Source organism: Bos grunniens, chromosome X (assembly GCF_055505025.1).
Source record: "Bos grunniens cultivar Pamir isolate PY7600 chromosome X, Bosgru_T2T1.0, whole genome shotgun sequence".
NCBI lineage: Eukaryota > Metazoa > Chordata > Mammalia > Artiodactyla > Bovidae > Bos > Bos grunniens.
In genome coordinates, this window is record NC_141194.1 from 132459391 (window position 1) to 132483508 (window position 24118).

Consider the following 24118-nt stretch of genomic DNA (forward strand, 5'->3'; position numbering starts at 1 on the left):
TCCCCCACCAAGCTCAGAAGGGCCTTGGGCAGCCTTCTTCCTTCAGTCTTGGGCCTGACCGCAACCCAGGCTTGGTTCTCTCTCCAGGATTTCTAAGCTGCAAAGAGGTTTCTGGCTTCACTGCCAATGTATTCCCTTTGTGGTTCTCAGACTTAAAACTAGTTCTGCAGGGGAGAAAAGAAACTCACACAAGGTACCCAGAATCCCATGGGCGCTTTCCTAAGGGTCAGGGGCTTTTCTCATCAACACCAACCTGCCTGCAAATCTCCAGCCGCTGAGTCTTGTGTGGCCTGTAATAGCGGCCTCTCCACTCATGCCCTGTAGCTCGGACCCCAGTGCTGGTTGCCAAGGAACTGCTGGTCGGGGTGCTTATGACGGTTCTGACCTCATAGGAGCCGCTGAGTTTCAATTCAACAGACATTTATTAACACCTACTGTGTGCCCAACCCTTGCTAGGCGCTGTGGGGGAGACAAGGGAAGAGGGTGGCGGGAGATGACTAAGACATTGAAAATAATCCGAGGTGAGGACAAGCTGCCAGGACTGTGGCTGGTCAGGTGCTAAATTGTGCTCCTTGGAGCAGGGGCCAGAGGCGGCCTGGCTCAGAGATCAGCAGCAGCTGGAGGAAGAGCGAGGACAGGCTTTGTGCGGCCTCGGCTCTGAGCTAGACCTTGAAGGGGTGGGGCACTGTGGGGGAGATCCAGCTAGGCAGAAAAGGGAGAAAAGCTGCCTTTCTCTTCCCTGGCTACCTACTGACCTTTGAAGCCTCGGTAATCATTTGGGACATGCATGTCACATAAAAGATCAGGACAGCCAATGTGGGTGGCTCAGTGCAAAGCCCGAGCTCCACTCTGGGAGATACACAAAGTGGAGGGCCCAGCGCGGATGGATGAGACACAAAGGGTGGCCAGGCTTTTCCAGGCGGAGGGGATTTCATTTTGAACTTCCCCTCACCACACACAGGCCCTGGAGGGGAGAGAGGAGGAAAAGAGGCGGAGGGCAGCAAAGGGACAGGATGACTGCCCTACCACAGGTGTGCACAACCAGCACCAACTGGTTGAGTCTCACTTTCCCCAGCGTCCTGGGATTTCTCTGGGAGCCCAGAGGTTCAGGTAGAGGATGGAGATTTTCATTTTCTCAGCCAGCCAAGAGCTAAAAGGTCTAGAGAGTCCCACGTGTTTCTGTCAGGACCCCCTGGGCAAGGGCAAGGACTAGCCGTGTAGTTGTTCTGTGACTTTTGCATCTCTCCTGGCTGGACATGCCGAGGAGACTTGATCCTTGTTAGATTTAACTGGATGAAAACAGCTGGACACATGTATACCACCCCCTCCCCACCACCCCAGGCATCAGTCTTCCTCTCTCTGCTCTCTGGGCATGTGCCCTCCCCAGCACATTGCAAAACCACGGAGACACACCAGAGTACCCTGACTTCTCATCCGGGGAAACTGTGTCCTAAGGTGAGTTTCTTGGCAGAGACCTTACCCAGCCTTCTCACTCAGGGTGATGAGGAGGGTCAAGCGGCAGGGAGCGGCACTTTCCCTGGCAGATGCAGGAGGGTTGACTAGGGAAAGTGCCAGAACATTTCTCAGTCAGACCAACAAGAAGAAAGAGGTTAAACAACTTGCCCAGACTGAGGAAGCTTTGCCCTAGGTCCCAGTGCTGCCATTTCCCACTTCTCACTCCACCTGCCCTTCCCAAATCTCCCTTCCTCTTCCAGTCGAGCCCTGTATTCTTCTCAAGAATGCTATTGTGTGGTATTGTCCCGAGGAGGAAGAGCACAGGCTCTCTGAATTCATATCCCAGGCCTGTCACTTACTGGCTGTGTGACTGTGGACTGATCACATAATCACTCTCCCAGGGTTGCTGAGGGTTAAATGAAATAATGCCTATAAAGCACTTTGCATGATGCCTGGCACACGGAAACCACCCAGTAAGTGTGAGCTGCTATTATTCTGTGGCTATTATTATTGTTGTTGTTGTTCTTATCGTTTCCTCCTCCCACACCCTTGACTTTACCAGGCTCCAGGGATCAACTGCTTCTCTGGCAGTGCTGGCAGGGAACGCGATGCTCATTCATAAAAGCAAGAGGGAGATTTTCTACATCTTTCTGCTAACTTTTTGTTAACTCTGCCATCATACTAGATAAAGAGGGATGTGGAAAAAGATGTGTGTGTGTGTGTGTGTGTGTGTGTTTGTAGTAAAATATTTCTGATTAAAAAAAAATCAGAATAAAATCTTTCTCTTTACTACAAGCAGTGCTGTAGTAAAGAGCAGAAATCAAGTCTTGAACATTTTTATTAACTTTGCCATCTTTATCTCGTCACCATGTTCATCTTGATATTCATTTGCTGCAGGAATAAGAGTGAATTTGTTCCTTTGAGAGGAGGCCTCATGTTCCACCCCTGGCAAGTATTTAGCAATCATCAGTTTGTTGTTCTTCGGAGAAGGCAATGGCACCCCACTCCAGTACTCTTGCCTGGAAAATTCCATGGATGGAGGAGCCTGGTGGGCTGCAGTCCATGGGGTCACTACGAATCGGACACAACTGAGCGACTTCACTTTCACTCATTGGAGAAGGAAATGGCAACCCACTCCAGTGTTCTTGCCTGGAGAATCCCAGGGACGGCGGAGCCTGGTGGGCTGCCATCTCTGAGGTCGCACAGAGTCAGACACGACTGAAGCGACTTAGCAGCAGCAGCAGCAGCAGCAGCAGCAGTTTGTTGTTCTTACCCTACTGAGTGTAGAATTCTGGGAGCCGACTGGCCAACCACTGCTCACTTTCTCCCTTCTTTCACTAGAACTGAGGTCTTGGGTTGGGGCTGGGACCCTGCCTTTGCCCAGAAGAGTTCCTGGGGGGCTGGGAGGCCATTCCCATTCCAAAGGCCTCCCAGAAAGTAACTTGGAGGTTTCATCTGCTCGCAAATGGGTTGGCGTTTGCTTGAGGTGCCTGTGGCCACCCACAGGGGCAGGAGGCCCTAGACCACCCTTGAACCACCCCTGAGCCACTTCACTCTGTCCCTTGGTCCCCGCCCCTAGGCCTTGAGGGATGGGAGAGTGGGCAATTAGTCTTAACCTCCCCAGATTCCTGATGACCTGACAACAAGGAGGTACTTAAGACATAGATTTAGCAGATAATGCCTTTTTTCCATAATGCCCCCAGAGAGGCTAGTTTAGCTCTACTGATTTTGTGAGAATCCATGCACAGAAAACACCTGTCTCATTAAGTGACCACTTTCTTGGCGCCACCCTGATCCTAAAAAAAACACGGTAGGCCCAGGCAAATCTAAACCTGATTCTGGAGCTCTGGTCATACACATGCACTTAGCTTCACAGCAGGCAAGAGCTGAAGTGCCAGCAAGCCTGTGGCACTTAAGGTTTGGAGAATAGGTAATAATGGGTTCAAGGAGGGCATATCTAGAGGAAGATCTTTCTTCTCCCTCCTCAGCTTAATTGGGGAAGGCTTCCTGGAGGTGAGAGGGCATTTCAAAGGAGGAAAGAGCACATGGGCTGAGCTCTAGGGGCCTGGAAGGCTCGGTGGGACAATGAAGCAGGCATGGGAGCGAGCCAAAGATAAGACAACAAAATACATTCGAGTCGGCACACTCGGTAACTTCCCAGGTTCAGAATTCGTCTCCACCGGTGGCACCAAGGAATGTGTTTTCCAGGGAAGATGCGTATTCTTGCTTCTTTTGTCTTCACTGCTGTCATATGATATTACTGCATAGTTAAATTATGCAATAATACTATTTGCTAAAATTACATAGTAAATGCTGCAGTTGTTATTTTACCCAATCTGAGGACCTTTTTCTTTCTCTTTTACAGTTTTATTGAGGCAATGTTGACACACAATAAACTGCACATATTTAAAGTGTGCGCTTTGATAATATTTGACATATGTATATACTCATGAAACTAATCACCCCCAAGAGTTTCCTTGCACCCCTTTGCGATCCCTCTTTCTCATCCTGAGCAACTACTTATCTACTTATCTACTTTATGTGACTGTCGATTAGTATGCATTTTTTAATTGAAATGTACGGATCTTCTTTGACTTATGATAAAGTTACATCCTGATAAACCAATCGGAAGTTGAAAACACATCTAATACACCTAACCTGCTGAGTGCCATAGCTTAGCCTGCTGCTGCTGCTGCTAAGTCGCTTCAGTCGTGTCCGACTCTGTGTGACCCCAGAGACGGCAGCCCACCAGGCTCCCCTGTCCCTGGGAGTCTCCAGGCAAGAACACTGGAGTAGGTTGCCATTTCCCTCTCCAATGCATGAAAGTGAAAAGTGACTCTTAGCGACCCCATGGGCTGCAGCCCACCAGGCTCCTCCATCCATGGGATTTTCCAGGCAAGAGTACTGGAGTGGGGTGCCATTGCCTTCTCCACTAGCTTAGCCTAGCTTACATAAAATGTGCTCAGAACACTTATATTAAATTACAGTTGGGCAAAATCATCTAACACAAAGCTTATTTTATAATAAAGTGTTGAATATCTCATGTAATTTATTGAATACTGTTGTTGTCGTTGAGTCGCTAGGTTGTGTCTGACTCTTCATGACCCCATGGACTGCAGCATGCCAGGCTCCTCTGTCCATCACTATCTCCCAGAGTTTGCTCAAATCCATGTCCACTGAGTTGGTGATGCTATCCAACCATCTCATCTCTGTCACCCCCTTCTCCTCCTGCTCACAATCTTCCCCAGCATCAGGGTCTCTTCCAATGAGCTGGCTCTTTGCATCAGGTGGCCAGAGTATTAGTGTTGAGTAGCTCATGTAATGTATTGAATACTGTACTGAAAGTGAAAAACAGAATGGTTGTCTGGGTACAGAATGGTTGTAAGTATATTGGTTGTTTACTCTTATGATCACAGAAGATCAAAATTCAAAATTTGAAGTAGGGTTTCTACTGAATGTGTAACGTTTTTATGCCATTGTAAAGTTGAAAAGTCTCGAGTGAACCATCATTAAGTTGTGGACCGTCTGTATTTGACATATAACATTGTGTAAAGTTAAGGTGTACAGCATTGTAATTTGATATGATTATATATCATAGTGATAATTTGCAGTTCTATCGTTGTGTAATTATCCTCTCTATTTAGTAATTGGAATGATTAAGTTCTAGTCTCTTACCAAGTTTGATGACTGTTAATACAATATTGTTGTTTACATTTACTACACTGTGCATTTGAGTTCTCGGGCTTATTCAGTACTCATTGTAATAGTTTGCGTTTTCTAGAGTTTTATATAAGTGGAATCATATCGATTGTATTCTCTCCTTCTTTGGTTTCTTTCATCCAGCACATTTATTTTAAGATCCATCCATGTTGTTTTCTACATCAATATTTCATTCTTTTATTGCTAAGTAGAATTCCATTGTCTGGACAATACCATATACTGTTGATCTGTTCATCAGTTGATGGACATTTGGTGGTGGTTTTGATTTTTTTCTAGTTTTTGGCTATTACAAGCAAAGCTTCAGTGAACTTCTTTGTACAAATCTTTCTATGGCTATATGTGTGTTTTTCTCTTGGTCAAATACCTAAGAGTGGAATGGCTGGATCATATAGTAGTTGTAGGTTCAACTTTTTAAGAAACTATCAATCTGTTTTCCAAAGTCATTGTACCATTTTACAGTTCATCAGCGATTTATTAAAATTCCATTTGTTCCACATCCTTGCTAACACTTGATGTGGGCAGTCTTAAAATTTTAGTTCTTCTAATAGGTGTGCAGTGGTATCTCATTGTGGTTTCAATTTGTATTTCCCTAATGACTGATGATGTAGAACATCTTTTCATGTTGTTATTTGTCATCTATATATCTACTTTGGTGATGTATCTGTTCAATTTTCTGCCCATTTTTAATTGACTTTTTTGTTTTCTTATAGTTGAGTTTTGAGAATTCTTTATATAGTCTAGGTAGGAGACCTTTATCAGATACATGCTTTGCAAAGAGTTTGTCTGAGTATGTGCCTTATCTTTTCATTCACTTCACAGTGAAGAGCAGAAGTTTTCAATTTTGATAACGTCCAGTCCATTTTGACTTTTATGGATCATGCTTTTGGTGTTGTATCTTGGAATGCTTTACTTAGCCCTAGGTCACAAATATTTTGTCTTACAGTTTCTTTTAGAAGTTTTATAGATTTAGGTTTTACATTTTGGTCTTTGATCAATTTCAAGTTAATTTTCTCTATGGTGAGCCGTAGAAATCCATCTGATTTCTTTTAAAATATGGGTGTACAGTTATTCCAGCATCACTTGTTGAAAAAGCTATCGTTAGTCTAATACAGTTGTCCTTTCATCCAGCTTACATAAGCTTATTTCTGGACTCTATATTCTGTTCTGTTGATCTATTTGTTTATCTTTAGGCCAGTACCAATTGTTTTGATTACTGTAGCCTTTATAATCATTCTCAAAATCAGATAGTATTAGTCCCCCAACTTTGTTCTTTATCCAAGTTGTTTTTGGGACTTCCCTGGCAGTCCAGTGGTTAAGACTCCGAGCTTTCAATGGAGGGGTCGTGAGTTCAATCCCTGGTTGAGGAACTAGGATTCCACACTCTGCATGGCACAGCCAAAAAAAAAAAGAATGAAGAAACCAAAGTTGTTTTGCCTATTTTAAGTCACTTGCAATTCCATATGAATTTTAGAATCAGATTGTCAGTATAATTTTTCATTGATATATTGTTGTTGTTTAGTCACTAAGTTGTGTCTGACTCTTCTGCACCACATGGACTGCAGCCTGCCAGGCCCCTGTGTCCATGGAATTTTCCAGGCAAGAATACTGGAGTGGGTTGCATATAAGTTTCAGATGTACAACATAGTGATTCACAATTTTTAAAGGTTATACGCTATTTAGAGTTATTATAAAATACTGGTTATATTCCCTGTGCTGTGCAATATATCCTTATGGATTATTTATAATATCATGTTCTTTTAATACTTGAGGATTTATTCTATTTACATTAATTGTTATAACAGATATGTTTAGCTGTGCTATTGTGATCTTATTTTATAATCATGGATGAGCCTGATGCTACTGTCATTTTCAGAAGATGCTTAATCTTTTCATTGATATCCTTCAGTAAAGAGTTCCTTAACCTTACCATGCATTTGCAAAATAGGACCATTTATTATTTGCCCTTCATTTATACCTATTTTTGGTGCAGTGTTCCATGATTATCATTTTCTAGATGCCAGTCATATCCCTTTTCAACCTTGTCTGCCTAGCAAACAAAAGGCCTCTTTTAAAAAAAGTTATCCTTGAATCCCATTCTCTTGAATCATTTTAGCTCTTAGAACTGATCCAGTGTTTTGAAGTCTTTCCCGAGGGTTCAGTGATCAGACCAGCACCCAATATTCACGGGGTAGAAACACTGTGGTTTGTACAAAGAGAGAGTGCTTTGATGATGACCTGATTGATCAACTGCCCTCTTGATGATGTTTGGAATAAATGACTCTAGCTGGTATGTGTTTTCCTTAGTAGAGGCCTGAAGCAAGAGAAGACAAGTAATATTTAAGCCTGGGGACCTTTGTTCCCTAATTCTATTCTTGTCCCCACCCCTAGACTATAGCCCTCAGATCTAGCAGGACTCGGGGTCTCTATTCCAGAGATTTCACTTGGGCTGAGAATTTACATGGGCTTAGTTCATGAATGCCCAGACCTGTGTTAGAGTCAGGAGAAGATAAAATAGACCTTGATCCCATGAATTTTACAGCCTGTTGGGGAAATAAGACATACACATGAAATAATTAAAGAGAAATTCGAGATTGCCTGGGATTAAGAGATCTTGTGGTGGAATTTAAGGGCTCTGGGAGTTTAGAAGGGGGCCCCATGGGTGTGGGCGCTAGTTATCAGGGCAAAACCAGCTCCATGGATTTGGGGAACTTGGTTGGGACCTTGCTGGATGGGCACTGTTTGATTAACTAAAACAGAGCAGCAAGGGCCTGGCAGGCCTGAGAAACTCCGTGAATGAGCCTGGAATGTTCCCTCAGGGGACCATGAGGAGACCACTGGGCTTGAAGCCCAGGCTTGAGTTGGGAAATCATGGGAAATGAGGCTGAGTAGGTAGGGTGGGGTCAGACTGTGAAAGACCTTTGGAAACCAAGCAGATGAGCTTGGACTGTAAGGCCCTGCTGAGCATGGCTGGTGTGGCCACAGCCATAGATCTAAATGTGTGCCCTGGAGTAGGAGCTGGTGCCAGCTCAGAGGCTGGGGGAGGAGCTCAGCAGAGGCAGAGCCCTGACTGGAACTTATTCTTCCTCATGCCCAGTCAAATGGGCTTTCTGCTGCCCCAGGCCTGGTTAGCTTTTCAAAGACTTTCACATCCCCTCTATACAGCTTCCCAACAGAAACTACAGGCATGGGGAGGAGATGGGGAAGGCCTGCTCCAGAGTTAATGGTATGACGGGAGGCAGAGTCAGCAAGAAACACTCTTTCGCTCACCTGCCCCCCTATTAACCTGCAGAGCCATTCCTTAGGTTAAAGCAGGGTAGCTCCAGATGGCCTTTTAAAATGAAAATGTGTTGAGGAGAGAGGTGACACATTAACCCAGTATCACCCATTAACACATTAACACTAAATGGTTTATTATTTTTGAGTGGTGGGAAGCTGTTCCTGGGGAGGTGGGATGACCTGTGGAGCCCTGACTGCTACTAGGGTCAGTAAGCTTGTGAGGAGCTCTGAGTAGCATGAAATCTATGGTGGAGGGGGCGGGGGAAGCCCGGGGCTGTGAGAGCCATGTGACATGGCATGCCTGTGGTTACATAGCCCATTAATGGCAAAATTGCCTGAGCAGAGTTTTTCCAAACTTTCCCACCCAAGTGCCCCAAACTATTAAATTCTATCTCAGAGACCTAGAAAAACACAGTTTCATAAAAGTTCTTTGAAGTATGGCATTTTTTTTCTATACTGTGAATGCCTGAAATCTACCGCCTGAACATATTTTAATTGACTTCTCAGTGAAGCAACCGAAAGATGAGGGAGGATCCGGGTTTGGACTGTGGCTTTGATTCTGGCTATCAGGATTGGTCAGCTTTAGCAAGCAGGCTCTGTCCCTGTGGGAGCTGCCTAGGGACAGGTCAGAACTTGAAGTTTCAAGGTTTTAGCCCAAAGTGCTGGAAAAGAAATCCATCACCTCCTGCATGCTCATTCACCCAGTGGCCCCCACTGTCTCCTTCCTTGATTCAAACTCATTTAATGGAAAAATCTAAGCCGTTGTACTCTGAGGGGAAGTCATAGGACCTGCTCAGTGGTTAGCTCAGGCCTCATCCTAGCCTTTGGGTGGGCTGGAGACAACAGCAGAACCCAGGAGGCCCTCAAGTCTGTGCCCACAGTTTCCCTAGCCTTCCCGCCTCCCCGGCCTCACCTGGAACATGGAGTACTCTTCAGTTAAAAACCAAACAGCCTCAGAGCCTTCCACCCTCGTGCTGCTCCCCGCCCCGCACCGCTTATTTCTGGGTGGCTGAGAACAGAAGAGCTGTCGGCGGAGTCTCTCCAGGCCAAACTTGGCCTCCTCTGCAGCCCGAGGGCCCCATTTCTATCCCCACAGCCTGCAGATAGAGACCGTGGTAATAGAGAGAGAATGCCTGGACCAAGTGGACGGCTCGCTATGAATATTCAGGTTTCACTCTGGGAGGCCGCAAGGCTTCATCCACACCCCCGGCCTGCCTGCGGTGGGGAGGGAATCGGGGGTGCCGGCCTGGAGTGACGAAACCACAGCAGGTAGGGCCCTGGGCGGGGCGGCTGCGCCGGGCGGGGCGGGGCAGCCGATTGGGTGAGGCCCAGATTCCCCAGGCTGATAAGGCAGCCTGTAAACACCGAGCAAGAGGAAGGGGCAGAGGGCAGGCGACCAGATGGCAGGAGAAGGGGGAAACCGGAGCCCAGGCCTAGCTGCAGGAAGTGGGGCTTGATGTGGAAACATCCTGTCCAGCGGGGACTAGATTGGTGGCCAGCAGCGATCGCTCCCTCCACCGCGGAGGCAAGCTCCGCGCTAACTGGGGGTGGCCTGGGCACTCGGCCAAGAACATGGTTCACGACATCTCCAAAGGATGTGATCAGTGAGTCTTATGAAGGGCTATTCTACCACCTAGCACCGCCGGTGGGCAGGGGCAGCGGGTGGGGAGGAGTGAAATCAGGTCCAAACCACCCCCATCCCCCCATAGAGAAACCGAGCTGCGGAATCCTCAGAGAGCTTGTGATTTTCGCAGGAAAGTCCTGCTTGTCACCATGCCTGTGAGGAGCATCAGCTGGAACACCTAGTCGCAGCTAGCTAGCTCCCTGCAGCACTCCAAGAAAAATCTGGTATCCGACATGCCAGTCTCTTCCATCCTGCAGTGCTTTATAATAAGAACCACAAAGGGTCAGAGCTGGTAGAGCCTTTTGTGAAGGAAAACCAAATTCACCCACTTCACTTAACAGATGGGGATGCTGGGGTTCAGAGAAGGGCAGGGACCTGGCCATGCTCATGGAGACCTAGGTTAAAGGCCCAGCTCTAGAACATTTTCTACTCCTACCATGTTGCTTAAGACCCCGCCACCATGCCTCATGCTGCCTTGCACACTTGCCGAACTTCAGCAGTTATGGTTGCTCAGGGTTATGGGGGAGGCTGATGGGAGGAAGGGAGCCTTGGAGTCAGAAGTAAGAAGACCTGGAGTGTGGTCTGAGCAGTTCTGTCTTCATCACCCCATAAAGAAACTATACACAGTAGCAGTCACTCGCCCTTTTCCCCCAACCTCTGAGCCTCAATTTTGAAGAGACACTTCCTATGGAAGTGTTTTGAGGGGAAAAAACCCCAGCAATATCGTTTAGGCAGATGCGCTAACCCAGCTTACTGGGGGGACTTACATGCGAATAGACCTTACCACAGAGAATAGGGTGGGCCCAACGATAGGCCCCAGGCCACAGACCTGGCACCTATGAGGTGTTCAGCTCTGACTTTCCATAAATATTTGAGTAAACATGTGAACCAACACCCTGAGATAAGAACCCAGACTTAAATTATGTGTAAGTTGAGAGCCAGTGTGTATTTATGGGGCAGGGACCATGCCTAGGCCACTCCGGGTCTGGAGCCAGGAGCCCTCTGGAAACAGGCTCCTAAGGTACAGGAATAGCGGCAGACTCCTTCATCACCAGAAACTTCATCACTCCTACTCCACAGTACTTATCCTCCACAAGGGCTCAACTCATCTCCATTTGGGTGCATCTTTGCCCAGGGAATTAGGTTTCACCTATCACATGGAGCCTGAAAGGGACTGGGACATGGGAAGCCTTAGTTGAAGGATCTTACAGGGGCTCTGAGCCTTCAACCCTGGGTGTAGAATTAGGACTCTGAGCAGATGGTCACCAGCATGGGGCTGCATGGGAAGAGCACAGACATTGAGGTCACACAGACCTGGGTTTGAGTTCTGCCTCAATTCTTGACAGGCAGTGTGACACTGGTCATGTTACCTCATCTTTGCTAGGTCTCACTTGTGCTGTTTGTAAAATGGAACTATTAAAACAGGATTACTACCAAAATACATGTAACTGAAAACAAAGTTCAAAGACCACAGTAGTTGGAAATAAACCTGGCTTCAAACCTGGGCTCTGCCAGTGACTAGCTACTTTGGGATGTTGTAAGAATGAAAACAGATAGCCTATGGAAAGTGCCTGGCGTGACATCAAGCCCACGCTCATACTCAGTAGATGTAAATCTGTGTTGTCCTGTCTCCCTGTAATGGTTACTCTTTGGTCCCCTGCCCCAGAAGCAGAGGAAGCAGCCTGGAGTGATATCTGAGGGCACAAAAGGAAAACCTTGCCCGCTTTAAACAAGTACCCATGCCCCCCTGCCCCTCCCGCCACAGATCCACGGCCGAGGCCACGGCGGCCACACCCACCACCCTGGGCCCAGCCCTAGCTCAGATTGGTGCCAACCCCGCAAGCACTGGCCCTCAGCTGGCAGCGATCTCAAGCGCTTCCACCTCCTCCGCCCAGTCAGATGTGCTTTCCAAACACGTGCCACCAGTTCTGAGTTGGGCTCGTAACCAAGCCCTGGCCCTGGGTTTGCACTGCAGATGTAGGGAGGGGCTGGCAGGGGCCCAGGTGCACATCCAGATGTTGTCTCTGACGCTTCCTTGGCATCTTCCATACCAGCTGTGAAGCAGTATTCACTCCAACTCGCGGGGCGGAGCAGGCAGTCCCCTCACAGGCAATGGGTCCTATGGCAGGGGTGCTGGCTCTTTCTGGCCCTGGAAGCATAGAGGGAGAGGGCAGAGGGCAAAGCCAGATTGCTGTCTTGACAGGAGGCCTGCTTGGTCTGGACTCTTGGTCAAAAGCCCAAGAAGATGATCTCTCAGAGCCGAGAGAGGTAGCAAGACCATCTTCCAATCCATTTTTGTTGGTCTTCTCAGAGCCACCATTTCTATGGGTCCCCTTAGCTCTGCTCACTGTTACTTGAACCTCATGGAACAGTATTACCACAGGGGGCTGAGGTGGTTGCATCTACCCACTATGAGGACCTCATCCCAAGCACTGAGGCTTCTAGAACCATTGTCATGTACTTCTAACCTGTCTTCAGGAGAACTAACAACTGGGCAGACGTGCAGAGCCTCAGGCAGCTACTGCTCCTCTGACCCATGGCCTTGGGTCACCTGCCCTGGTCCCTTGTGGGCATCCAGCCCCACTGCTAGGAGCACCACCTTGCAAAGGCAACTGGGAGGCATTTACAAGTAGAAGTCACCACACCAAATCAGCAGTGGCTATGGAATGTGATAGCTTCCTGTTCCATCACCTAGAAAATGCCACCACCCTTGACTCACCCTTGACTCAGTACTTTGCTCTCCATTTTTGCCTCTGTCCCTCAGTGCTAGGGACAAAATCATGCAAAGTTACGATGTGCCATTCATTTCAGTGTCACCTGCTCCTCTGAAATAACCCCTGTGGTTGGCCTGGTTTCCCCAGGCATTCTTGCTTCAACACATCTCCCCATGTGAAGCCGCCCAGGGCTAGCCCTCAGCCCAGGTGGACATTGACCTCAGCATTTACAGCCCAGTCTTTTACCCAGCAGGCGCACTCTGCTCCCCGAGGTGATCACCAGGTGAAGTGATGAGCTCACGTCTATGTATCTGCTAACAGGAGAGGGTTTATGGAGGCAGCTCCACCTCCCACCCAGGTCCTGGCTCTCCTGGCCCAAGCAGGGTAGCAGAAGAGCTGCTGGGGCGTCCCCTTGTGTAGACAACTGTCTCCTCAGCCTTCCTGTGAGGGATCGTCCCCACTCACTCACAGGGCCCCTCCCTTCTCTGCACTCTCTGACCTGTGTGGGGCAGGGGCGGGGCTGGGAGGGCCAGCAGGCCCTGAAGGGGAAACTGCTGAAACCCCTGGGACAGGAAGTGGCAGAGAGGGGCTGTTTCCTCTGGTAGAGCAGGGGTGCGGAGAGGGCTGGCCCTGTCTCCTGCCTGTCTGCTGTGGGCTCTGGGAGCCAAGGAGAGCTGAGAGTCCCTCTCTCCCTTCCTCTACCCACCCCTACCCCCGCAGTAGAAGCTCCTGGACCACTGAGGTAGGGGTGCTTCCTCAGAGGAGGCCGTCTTCATTTTACAGGGAGAAGAATTCAGAGAGAAGGGCAGCAGAAGGGAAGGGTCGGGGGGGGGCAGGTGGGTATAAATGAGGGGACCCACATGGTAGGGAAAACCACAGCTGAGGAGGGGCGCCTTCTGTGAGGTCTTGTCCTGAGAGAAAATGATCAGAATGGTGCCTGCTCAAAAGTATGTGAGTTGGACATGCAGGACACTGCTGAGTCTCTAAATCACAGGGCCAGAAAGGGCCTGAGGCCATGCCGGCCAACACTCCCCCCACCCCCCCCCCTTGTTGTGTGGCTGAGGAAACTGAGATCCACAAAGCAAAAGTGACTTACTCAAGGTCACATCGTGGGCCAGAACATTCTGATGAAAATCTAGAGTTTGTATTTGATGTTCCACGGCTCCCTCCAGGCACCTCTGAGTCTGTGACATTCTTTTCTGAAAGGAACTTGATGAATGTATTCCCTCTGAAGGGGAGTGAAGCCTTTAGTCCAGGAGTCAGCAAACTTTTCTTTCAAAGGACCACACAGTAAATCATGTAGGCTTTATGGCCCATGGGAACTCTGTCACAACAACTCATGATGCAAAACCCACCCAGACAACACATAAACGAATGCGTGTAGCTGCGTGTCAATAAAACTTTCTTTGTGGACACTGAAATTTGAACTTCATATAATACTCCTGTGGCATGAAATATCATTCTTCTTTTGACTTTCCCCCCCCCAATCATTAAAACAAAGTGTAAAAACCATCCTTAGCTCACCAACCACACAAAAACAGATGGTGGCGTGAATTTAGCACATAAAGCATGAAGAAGAGGAGGTGGTGAGGGAGGTGAGCCTTCATCAGGTGAGGGGAGAGCAGGTAAAGCTTTGAACAGGATGTGATATTTGTAGTGCCGGATGGGAATCGGAGCTGCAGAAATTGAGGAAGGGCATATTGGGCCTGGGGGATGGTGTAAACAAAGGCGCGGAGGTGGGGAAATAATTGCAAGAGTTAACTGTGTTCTGCACACGTGTGGCCTGGTTGTTGTTTGCCAGCCCTGAGTCTCGGGCTGCTGTCTGTCACCGGAGGAAAGGGTTGGCTCTTTTGAGGCTGCCTAGAGACAATGAGGAGGAGAGGAAGAAAGGTCACCTAGGAGTCACAGCGACTAGCTGTGTGACCTTGAGCAAGTCACTTCTTCCTCAAGAACCCTGCAGCCAGATGACAGGAAGGATGGATGCGCTGATCTTTCAGGGCCTTTTTAACTTTCACATCCTGAGACTGAATCAAGGAGAGGTTTTCAGTCGTGTGGGGAGGAGTCCTAGGAGCTCACAGTGACACCGGGGCTCAAGCTGCCCTCCCTGCCTGCCCACCCCCACCCGTGGGCTCTTTTCCACCTTATCCTTTGTGCACAGGATGCTGGACTGCCCCTTGCTTCTGCTCACCTGTAAAGTGGCCCGCAGGGGAAGGAGGCATTTGGAAGAAAGCAGGTCTCAACCTGGAGCTGCCCCTCCCAACTGGGGGAGCCCTCGATCTGAGCGGGGAGCCTCTGCATTTGTTTCTAGGACACATGCTGGCAGGGACCTCAACAAAGAACACTGTCCCTCCAATAAAAGATATCTGACTTAATATCCTGTTGGTATCTACTCACAGATTGCCCCAGCTTCTAAAAAAAACCACTAGTAACTTTAATTAGTCTCTGGTCAGTGTGTCTGTCCGCGCCCCGCCCCGCCGCCATGGATCAGGTAGACTTCCTAGGGGCAGGGCTCGGATGGCAGAGCATCTTCCGTTCAGCACATGTGGCTTTCCTGCCACAGCGTTCGGAATGCAAACCTCACCAGGCCAGGCCTGTTCCTCTGGCCACTGAAGGTTCATGGAAACTCCTCCTGCCAGGGGATGTGTGTAGATGTGTGTGTTTAGCAGAAAATGACTCTCTGGGCTGTCTTTTGTTCCATCATTAATCCTGGTTTTTTTAAGATCACCCCGACTTCAAAATGTCCGAACTGAACTCATGTTCTTACCATAATTCCTGCCTTAATCTCTGTCTTTTTACCATTCTCATAGGAAGAACTGGCTGCAACCTTGGGGTCTCTACAAGTCTATATGACCCCACCCTCTGTCATTTTATCCCTTCAGGGTGGACCTGGGAGTCACCTCCTTGGTTCCAGCCACTCATCTGGTCCCCTTCCATCTCCTCCACTCAGTCAGATCAAACTGATCTTCCTAGAAAACTGCTTGTTTTGTGCCCCTGCCTTGCTCAAGAATCAACCGTGACTTTGAGTTGCTTTCTGGATCGAGGCCTATGCACTCATCCTCCTGATTTCCCTGTGGTCCCCCCACCAGCCAATCTCATACATACCCTCCCCATAGTCAAACTTGTTTCTGCTCTCTACCATGTTTGATAATTGTTGGTTATGTCCCCCTCAGTGTCCATGTCATCCCACTACCTCCATTTCCCTTTCTTCCTGTCCATCTAGGTAGAGATATCATGAATGCTTAATGCATGACCTCAGCCTGAAAGACACAAATCTGACCCGGAAATCTAAAAACACACTTGGAATGTAACAGAGCTTTCACCTATGTTAACTTGCTGGCTTTCCACGACGACCCTTTGTGCTAAGGAGAGTGTCCCCATTTCACAGAGGAAGAAGGTGACCTACCTAAGCCCCAAGGCAAAGCTTCTCGCCTGTGCCCTTACGGTTTGCAGAAACTTCTGAGGTCTTCACCTAGGCTGTTGCTGGCAGTGCGCCCCCCTGGGGATTCAGGAGCTGCCTCAGACTTGGCTTTGGCCTTGTTCCTGAAGCCTGTCCTCCCCATCACTGACTTGTTCTCTTCCCCTTCCCAGAGTACTCCGCCTCCTCCTGGTTCCTGGAGCTCTGGAGATGAGGGTGTGGTGGCTGCAGGCACCTCCAGGGGGTGCTCTTTCAGCTTTCTCAGGCCAGGCCCCTGGGAGTCAGGGCAGCTGAGAAAATAGGTTCCCTTTGACATAACCCTTCCCCCACCTCTCCTCCCCTACTGGGGCTTCTGTAGTGCTCTTCTTGCCACATAACCACAACCCAGAGGGCTGGGGCCGGGTGGAGGTGGTGAGGACAGGGGACTGGGAGCACCCCTCCAACCAAAGCTGCCTGTCCCTCCTGCAAGGCCCCCAACCTTAGCAAAGGAGCCAGCCCCCTCCAAGGTGACAGCTGGCAGCCTGCAGCCCACCCTATGTTCTAGAGCCATGGGGGCACTTCTGGGAGCTTAATGGGGTCCCCAGTCCCCTTTGGTCTCTGGGAGGTCACCTGGAACTTGTCATCTGAATGAGTGTGTTTTAATTTTCAAAGCACTTTCCCACCACCATCTTCATTCACCCAAGACAGGCTGGTGAGCCCCTACTAGGCCTGGATTCCCCTCAGCCCTCACCCACTTTAAGGATGACAGAAAGCACAGCTCAGAAAGATGGCTGACTTCTCTGTGGGCCCACCTCTTGTTGGGATGCAGCCGGGAGAAGGCTGGTGGGTCTCCTGGAGAAAGAGGAGCATGTGTCACTGTGCTTGCAGCCTGGAGCCTTAACTGCCCCTCCATGGGGCCAGCTGTGGGGCTCGAAGGCTGGAGCAAGCTTGCAGCTGAGAAAGGGCAGGGACAGTGGGAGAAGAGCTCCAGGCCTGCCCCACCGTGAGAGCTCTGACAAACCCTACAAGGAATCAGGCAGTGACCGAGGGCCAAGGAAGGAAACTGGGTTTCTTGTAAATGAGCACAGAGAAACCCCAATCAACAGAGCTTGCAAAACATTTATTTTTTTCCCTCCCTCTTCCTGATTTCATCTCAGATGGAGGGGGTGGTAGAAGGCAGGAATAGAGGAGAAGAAGCTGACAAAATCGCTGTGGCAAGGCCCCCTTCACTGGGCATTTTGCTCAAGGAGGGGGGTTCGGCTGGCTGATTGGAGTCCAGCCCTAGTTGGACCAAGATTGCAGGGGAGTCCCACACTTGGGCTACTTCTGCTTGGTCCATGGCTACAGACTGGACCCCTGGGTCTGAACTTCTGTCTCTTAAACACACGCCACTGATCACGTGGTGCCGCGTGCAAATATGCTGCTTGATGACTATTAGCCGGAGGAGGGGCTGTTTTTAAGTGGAGGGTACAGCTATTCCTGGGGTAGTTTCCACTTTGTTTGTGGTTGTGGGGGAGGGGTGTTGAGGGAGTGGGAAATGGCATGAAGGAAATTGTCACTTCCTTTCCAGAGAATTCCAGAAAGGTTTCAGGGAGGACGGGGTATTTCAGGAGTGAGGGCTGGCTGTGAGAGGACGAGGAACGTGAGAACGCTGCTCTGCGGGCCTGGCTGACCATCTGGCCCCCATGTTTGCTGGCGTGTGTGAAAATGCCACGGGTGTTATTAGCGATTCTGTGAGAGCCATTGGCTCGGCTGAGCGGCTGTAGATTTAAACTTGCTCCACGGAGACTGCGGACGTGGCTTTCACATTGGGGCTGTTTCCTGTGGAGGAGGCCCCAATGGGTGAGTGCTGGACACCGCTTGACGTGTTCCAGTGACAGCCCCAGAGAGGGTCTGAAGGGGGCCCAGCTGTGATGACGCAGAAACAGCCCAAACCACTTCTATTTTGCTATTTTGGTTTTGAAATGCAGTCACAACCACAGAGAGCCAGAGGTGTGCATTTGCAAGCCCGGGATGTGGGCGCCCTCGCTTGCTTGCTCCCTCCTGTGGTGTGCCTGCACACACACGTTCACACACACACGTTCAGTAGCTGGGGCCAGCCATATGCTCTCACAGAGGCTTTGCTTTCAGCCCAAGCAAGACAGGCCCTGGGAGCCAGGGATACTGCAGTGGCCTCAAAGGGAGCAGAGCTCTTGCCACTCTGGGCGTGGACTTTGACTGGAGCCAGCTTTGAGCTTTGCAATGAAGGGGTGGGTGGGAGGATCTCAGCACCAGTTACTACGGGTTACCAGGTGAGCCCAGGGTCCTTGTGGACCTCCCTAGCCCCCCACTCACCGATAAGGCAGTGTCCAGGCCTCTAGGCAGCTGAATCTGTGTTCCAGAGCGTCTCTGAGGACGCCAGAGAGGGGAGCCCCTGTGTGGGCCTCTCTGGCCTCCAGCAGGGCGGGCCTTCTGTGCTCGTGGCTTCTTTGGTTTCAGGTTCCTGGGAGAGGGAGGTTATTTTGAGGGACTTGGGGGAGAGTGAGTGAACATGCAAATGACTGCTCCCCACCTCTCACTTTCAAATCCTCAAACATCTGAAGGGGGAAGGGTGAAACCTTCTGGACTGGAAGGTTCCATAAGGGTGAAGGGAGAGTTTTCTTAGCCTTGACCAAGAGAGTAGGACAGCCAGTCCCGCCCTACACACACACACACACACACACACACACACACACACACACACACAGTTCACCTTAGCTTCAGACTTGAAGAATCCTGAATTTGGATACTGAGATATGCTGATACTTAAAGAAGGCAACTGGATTTGCCTTTCTTTTATTTCAAATCTCTCTTTGCATTGATGGCTAAGGGCTCCATCCAGTCTAGTGCAGAGCTGCCTTCCCTCTCCTACCACACCCCCCCTAGCAGAGTGGGCCCTGGGGGCTCACCCCTAGGATGCATGGGCCACATATACATTCCGCTCTGGCATGCTCTCCCTGGGAAGCAAGAGGATTTTGAGTTTTCCATGTCAGGGGGTTGGGTGGTGGTGGCCGCTAGGCCCCGCCCCAGCCCACTTCACCACAGCCAGCCTCTGCCAGCCGGCAGCAGCTAGTATTAGCTCGAGCTTGCCATTCTCATGAAGGCAGGCCTGGAGGAGGAGGAACCAACGACTGTGCTTGTGGCTCTGCTGGCCCGACCAGGACCAAAGCCCTTTGACATACAGAGGCTCTCACGCACTTGTCCCCACACCCGGCACATACATATATATCTGCAGTGTGCTCGCACACCCACAGGGAACTCCCTCCCCAACTCCCGCTCCTGGTTGTAAATTACCATGCAAAAATACACAGACATAGCACACACACAGGGCACAAGTTTCTCTCTTTCCTGTAAGCTAGACCACTGGACACCCACCCCACACCCAGCATACACATGCGTATACTCACAGGCCAGAGAACACACCCCACCTCACTGGTACCAATTGACCAGTGTCATTCATTCATGTGATCGTTCCACCAACACACATTGGGCATCTACCACATGCTAAGCTTCATCAGTGAGCAGCACCGGCGTCCCTGCCCTCAGCGAAGCTGCTTTCTAATGGGGGAGGTAAGGAAGGCGCCCAGAAGTTCCCCAGGCAGAGAGCTCACAAACATCACAAACACTGATCTGCGAAGAGAAGCCAGAGCGATGAGCAAACCTGCAGGGAAAGGCCATGGTGGAATGACCTTGGAGGGAGAGGGGCAGACACAGGAGTTTCATGTTTAGACAAAGTGGGATTAGGTGAAAGTGATCACCTTTCATTTGATTAGTATGAGAACGCTTCCTGGGGGCAGACAGCCGGCCTGTGGGAGGGCGGGAGCTGCGGAATGCAGGCCTTGGGGCGCTTTGGCTGGGGGAGACAGACCTTCCAAGCATAAATGGCCCTGGAAGGCCTCTCTGGGAGGCCACAGACACCCGGTCACGTGGGTCATGTGCAGGTGGGGTGGGGGTGGGCGTCGGTGGTGGAAGGCCATCCTAGCCTCGCTGTGCTGGGCCTCTCGTTCACCCGAAGGGAAACTCAGACCTGCCAGGTTGATTCGAATGACTTAAAGTTTTTTGGTTGGGGGTGGGTGGCAAGGTGTGGGGGTGAGTGTGGGGGTGGGGAGAGGGCGGAGCCAGTCCTGTGGGCTAACGGAAAGGAAGTGGAAGAGGCCTGGGTGTCTTCTGTGGGGGAGAGTGGTCATCTGGGAGGGTCATCCGTGGTCCCCCTCCCTTTCCTCCCCTTTGCCCCTCTCTGAAGTTCCTCATTTCTTCCTGGGCCAGGAGGAGGTTTTGCCACCCTGGCACTGGCAAAGGAGTGCCAAGGAGGCAGGGGTCTAGTGTGTGGCTCCTCTGGTGCATGGAGCTGGTTCTTCAGGTGCTCGTGATTGAACCAAGCTGATCATAGGCCTGCCACACCAACACACATGTGGACACCACACAAAGCCAAACCCTCGAGGCCAGAGCCATGGTACCTGGAGATGGAGAAGCCTGAGTGTTAGGGTGGAGACGCTGAGAATGCTTTGGTGGGAGGGGCGTGGGAGGGGAGCTGGGGCTTTGGGAGCCAGGCCGGGGTGCGGCGCCGACCACTTGAGAAGGGCAGGGAGCACAGGAAACAATCAGAGGCCCAGTGCCATGTGAGCGCCGGAGGTGCAGGCTATGAGTGCCAGAGGCATTCTGGGAGAGGAGAGACATGTGGGCTGCAGCAGACAGATTTCCTGGAAAAGGGGGCCCTGAGCTGGCCCTGGAGGATGGGGAAGGTTCCTGTGGGCCCCTCCCCCAGCTGGGGCTCTCCCAGGGTGACAGTTCACTCTTGAAACTGAAACCAAAGCTAAACCAAGAGCCCAAGCCACATACAGCACAGAGGCCATTGTGCCCGGCATCCCCAGCAGGTGGTGGTGGCTGGGTGGTGACTAGAGCAGGGCATGTGGCCCCCCCCCGGCCCTCTGACATCAGGCTCTCTGGAGGCGTGGCCGAGTCTGAGAGTGCCATCTGCTGTCACTGGCCCTGACAACACAACCCTTATAGTGAGAGATCACTTCCTCTGTGGAGTCTGCCCTTCAGAACTAAGCGGCCCCTACTCCCGAGGTGGACCAAGTCAGGCAGAGTCTAGAAGACCATCCTGTGTACCCAGATATCCCCACCCCAGATCCTTCACAGGGGTCCTTTCCCCAGCCAAGGGAATTGTAGGGTTCTTCACGCTCCATCCACAAGGCCACTTGGGCTGCCCTGGCTTCCCCTATGGCCACACCCTGGGGATTAATCTTCAGGGTGGAGAGTGCACCAAGTCCCGCTGTGTCTCATCTTGTCCACATGGGGCAGTAAGTGAGGGAGACTACGTATCTTTGGGGTCCGCTCAGGTGTAGGTCCCCGTGACCCAGACTGGCACCAAGGCTCAGCCCTTCTGTTCCCACTGTCTTCCCCTTTTCCTGCTGTCCCTCTTCTGGCAGTCTGTCCTGGGAACAGGACCCAAGGAAGGTGACTGGCTCACTGCCCCATCTCTCCCTTCTCCGTAGGTCGCTCCTGTGCTTGGCCCAGCCCAGCATGCAGCCTTGAACCTGGGTTAGGCCACCGCCTACTCCAGTTCTCTACGGCCCCTATTGTACTGTGACTCAAGGAGTAGGTGCTAGGCTCAAGGTATCTGAATAGCATCTTTTCATCAAGGAAACACCGCGGCTCCAGTGGGCCCTGCAGGCCCCACAGTCAGCTCTCTGAGGAGACAGCATGGCTGTTGCCCTGCAGCCCAGTGACCTGATCTTTGAGTTTGCAAGCAACGGAATGGATGACATCCACCAGGTATGGCCCCAGAGAACAGAGCCTGGTCAGCCGGCACAGATGATCAGATAGATAAAGACAGGCCGGCAGATAGCCAGTAAGCTGGCCGGCTGGCTAGCTACCAGTCAGCAAACACTGATCAAGCACCTACTAGGTTCAAGGCATGGCGGCTGTGGGCCAGGCAGACTGTGCCATCAGCTAGTCCCATGTGGCCAGGCAGTAGTCATCGGGCGGTCACTTAGTGAGCTGGTTTGGCCAACATGCAATTATAGGGCACGTGTAGTTTCCAAGTCAGCCAAGTAGCTGCTATGCACACTAGCTGATCTGTCAATCAGCAACGGGGGGCTGAGTGCACACGTGTACACTGACCTCCGTGTGCGTTCTCTGGCCACTTCACCCCATGTCACAGTGAGAAAGGTGCTGAGACAACCACACAGTAGGACGGAGAAATGCCAGCTGGCACTGCAGGGTACAGTCCATCCCCTGGCACCTTCAGACTCCTGTCCTGGCATGGTTGTCAGGCCCTTCCATAACCATCTTTTCAACCACCATCTAAGGATTCAGAATAAACTGGAAATTGGGTCCTCTGGTCGGAGGAAATTGGGAACTAGGACAGAGTTCTGGCACTCAGGCCTCTGCTGCTCCATACCTTGCCCAGCACCCTCCTTCCACACACTGGAGAAGAGGAGGCAGCCAGGTACTGCAGAAGGAAGGGGGGATTAGTGGTCCGAAGCCCTGAGTTCTCATCCCAGTGTGGCCACAGTGTCCCCTGGGCAAGAGCTGTCCCCTGCCCTACCTGGCTGCCATCTCCCCATCTTCATCAAGAGGAGACCCAGCTGGATCATCTCCAAGGGCACCCCAGCCTAGTTCTGATGCGGTCTCTCTCAGATCCCTGTGAGGACAGGAAACTTCGTCCCATCTCTAGTGACCAGCCAAAGGCTGCCCCCTAGTGGTCTTGGAGCACACGGTGCTTTCTGTCCTGCTAGATGTTAACCTGAAGTGGCTCAGTTTATCCAACACCTCTGGCATGCCTAGCCTCCTGAAACAAGGGAAGAAAAATCTAACCTTACCTGGGTTCTCAGTGTGGCTAGTCATCTTTTACTTGTTTCTAGACCACTCAGCAATTCTTTCTATTCTTCCTAGAAGCTGCTCTTCATAGAAGCTGTTCTTACCTCCTGAAGCCACAGCTGCCCCTCCACCCTCTGAGACAGCCTCTTCTCCAATCCACAGAGGAGCTCAAAGCCAAGGATGCCCTCACTTTCCCTCCTCCCTCCCTCTTAGCAACAACATCACCTGTTCTTATTTCCTTTCTGCTGGCCTGGGAGAAAGAAGTGGCCCTCTTCCTTCCAAGGGCAACACCTACCCTGGGGCTTAATCTCTTCTCTCCTGCTGCCTTCCAGACCTCACACCATCCTTCACCTCCTCTCTCTCTTGTGTCTTTCACACCTCGCAGACCTCTCCTCAACCTAGAACATCTTCATGTCCCCCTAACCCTAAGAGAAACCCTCCCTCCCTTCTGCCCACCTCTTTAACATACCGCCTCCTTAGCGCTGTTCTTCTCCCCAATGTGACCTCCATCATCTGGGTTTACATTCTCACCTCCCTTCTCTCACTGTTTTTAGGATACACTTTTTGTTGCAAAATACAGTATGAATATAAAACAGATAACCTGTAATTGAAAAGAATCTGAAAATATATATTTTTTAAGAATAACTATAAAATTAACACTCATTAACTCACCACCCAGGTTAAGAAATTAAATGTTACCAGTCTCCTAGGGGGCTTCCCTGGTGGTTCAGATAGTAAAGAATCCACCTTTAAAGCAGGACCTGGGTTTGATCCCTGGGTTGGGAAGATCCCTTGGAGAAGTGCATGACAACCCACTCCAGTATTCTTGCCTGGAGAATTCCATGGACAGAGGAACCTGGTGGGCTACAGTCCATAGGGTCACAAAGAGTCAGACATGACTGAACGACTAACACTACAATAGTCTCCTCGGAGTCCCTGATGCCTAAAGCACATAATCAGAACCTACTGTATGCCAGACTCTGTTCTAAGTGCTTTATGTACATTGATCCATTTAAACAACCATATGTGGTCAATAATATGATCACCCCAGTTTTATAAAGGAGGAAACAGATGCACAGAAAGGTATCTTGC

The 24118-nt window shown here is 50.5% G+C and overlaps 1 protein-coding gene across 2 annotated transcripts in view; it reads left to right on the plus strand.

Moving 5' to 3' along the window:
* ELF4 (E74 like ETS transcription factor 4) overlaps positions 1–24118 on the plus strand; it is a 39646-nt gene that overhangs the window by 3300 nt on the left and 12228 nt on the right. For both annotated transcript variants that reach the window (XM_086387191.1, XM_086387192.1), the window contains exon 2: positions 21700–21979. In XM_086387191.1, coding sequence (XP_086243317.1) covers positions 21908–21979 — 72 coding nt within the window. In that variant the 5' untranslated portion in view covers positions 21700–21907. The remainder of the gene's footprint in view (positions 1–21699; positions 21980–24118) is intronic.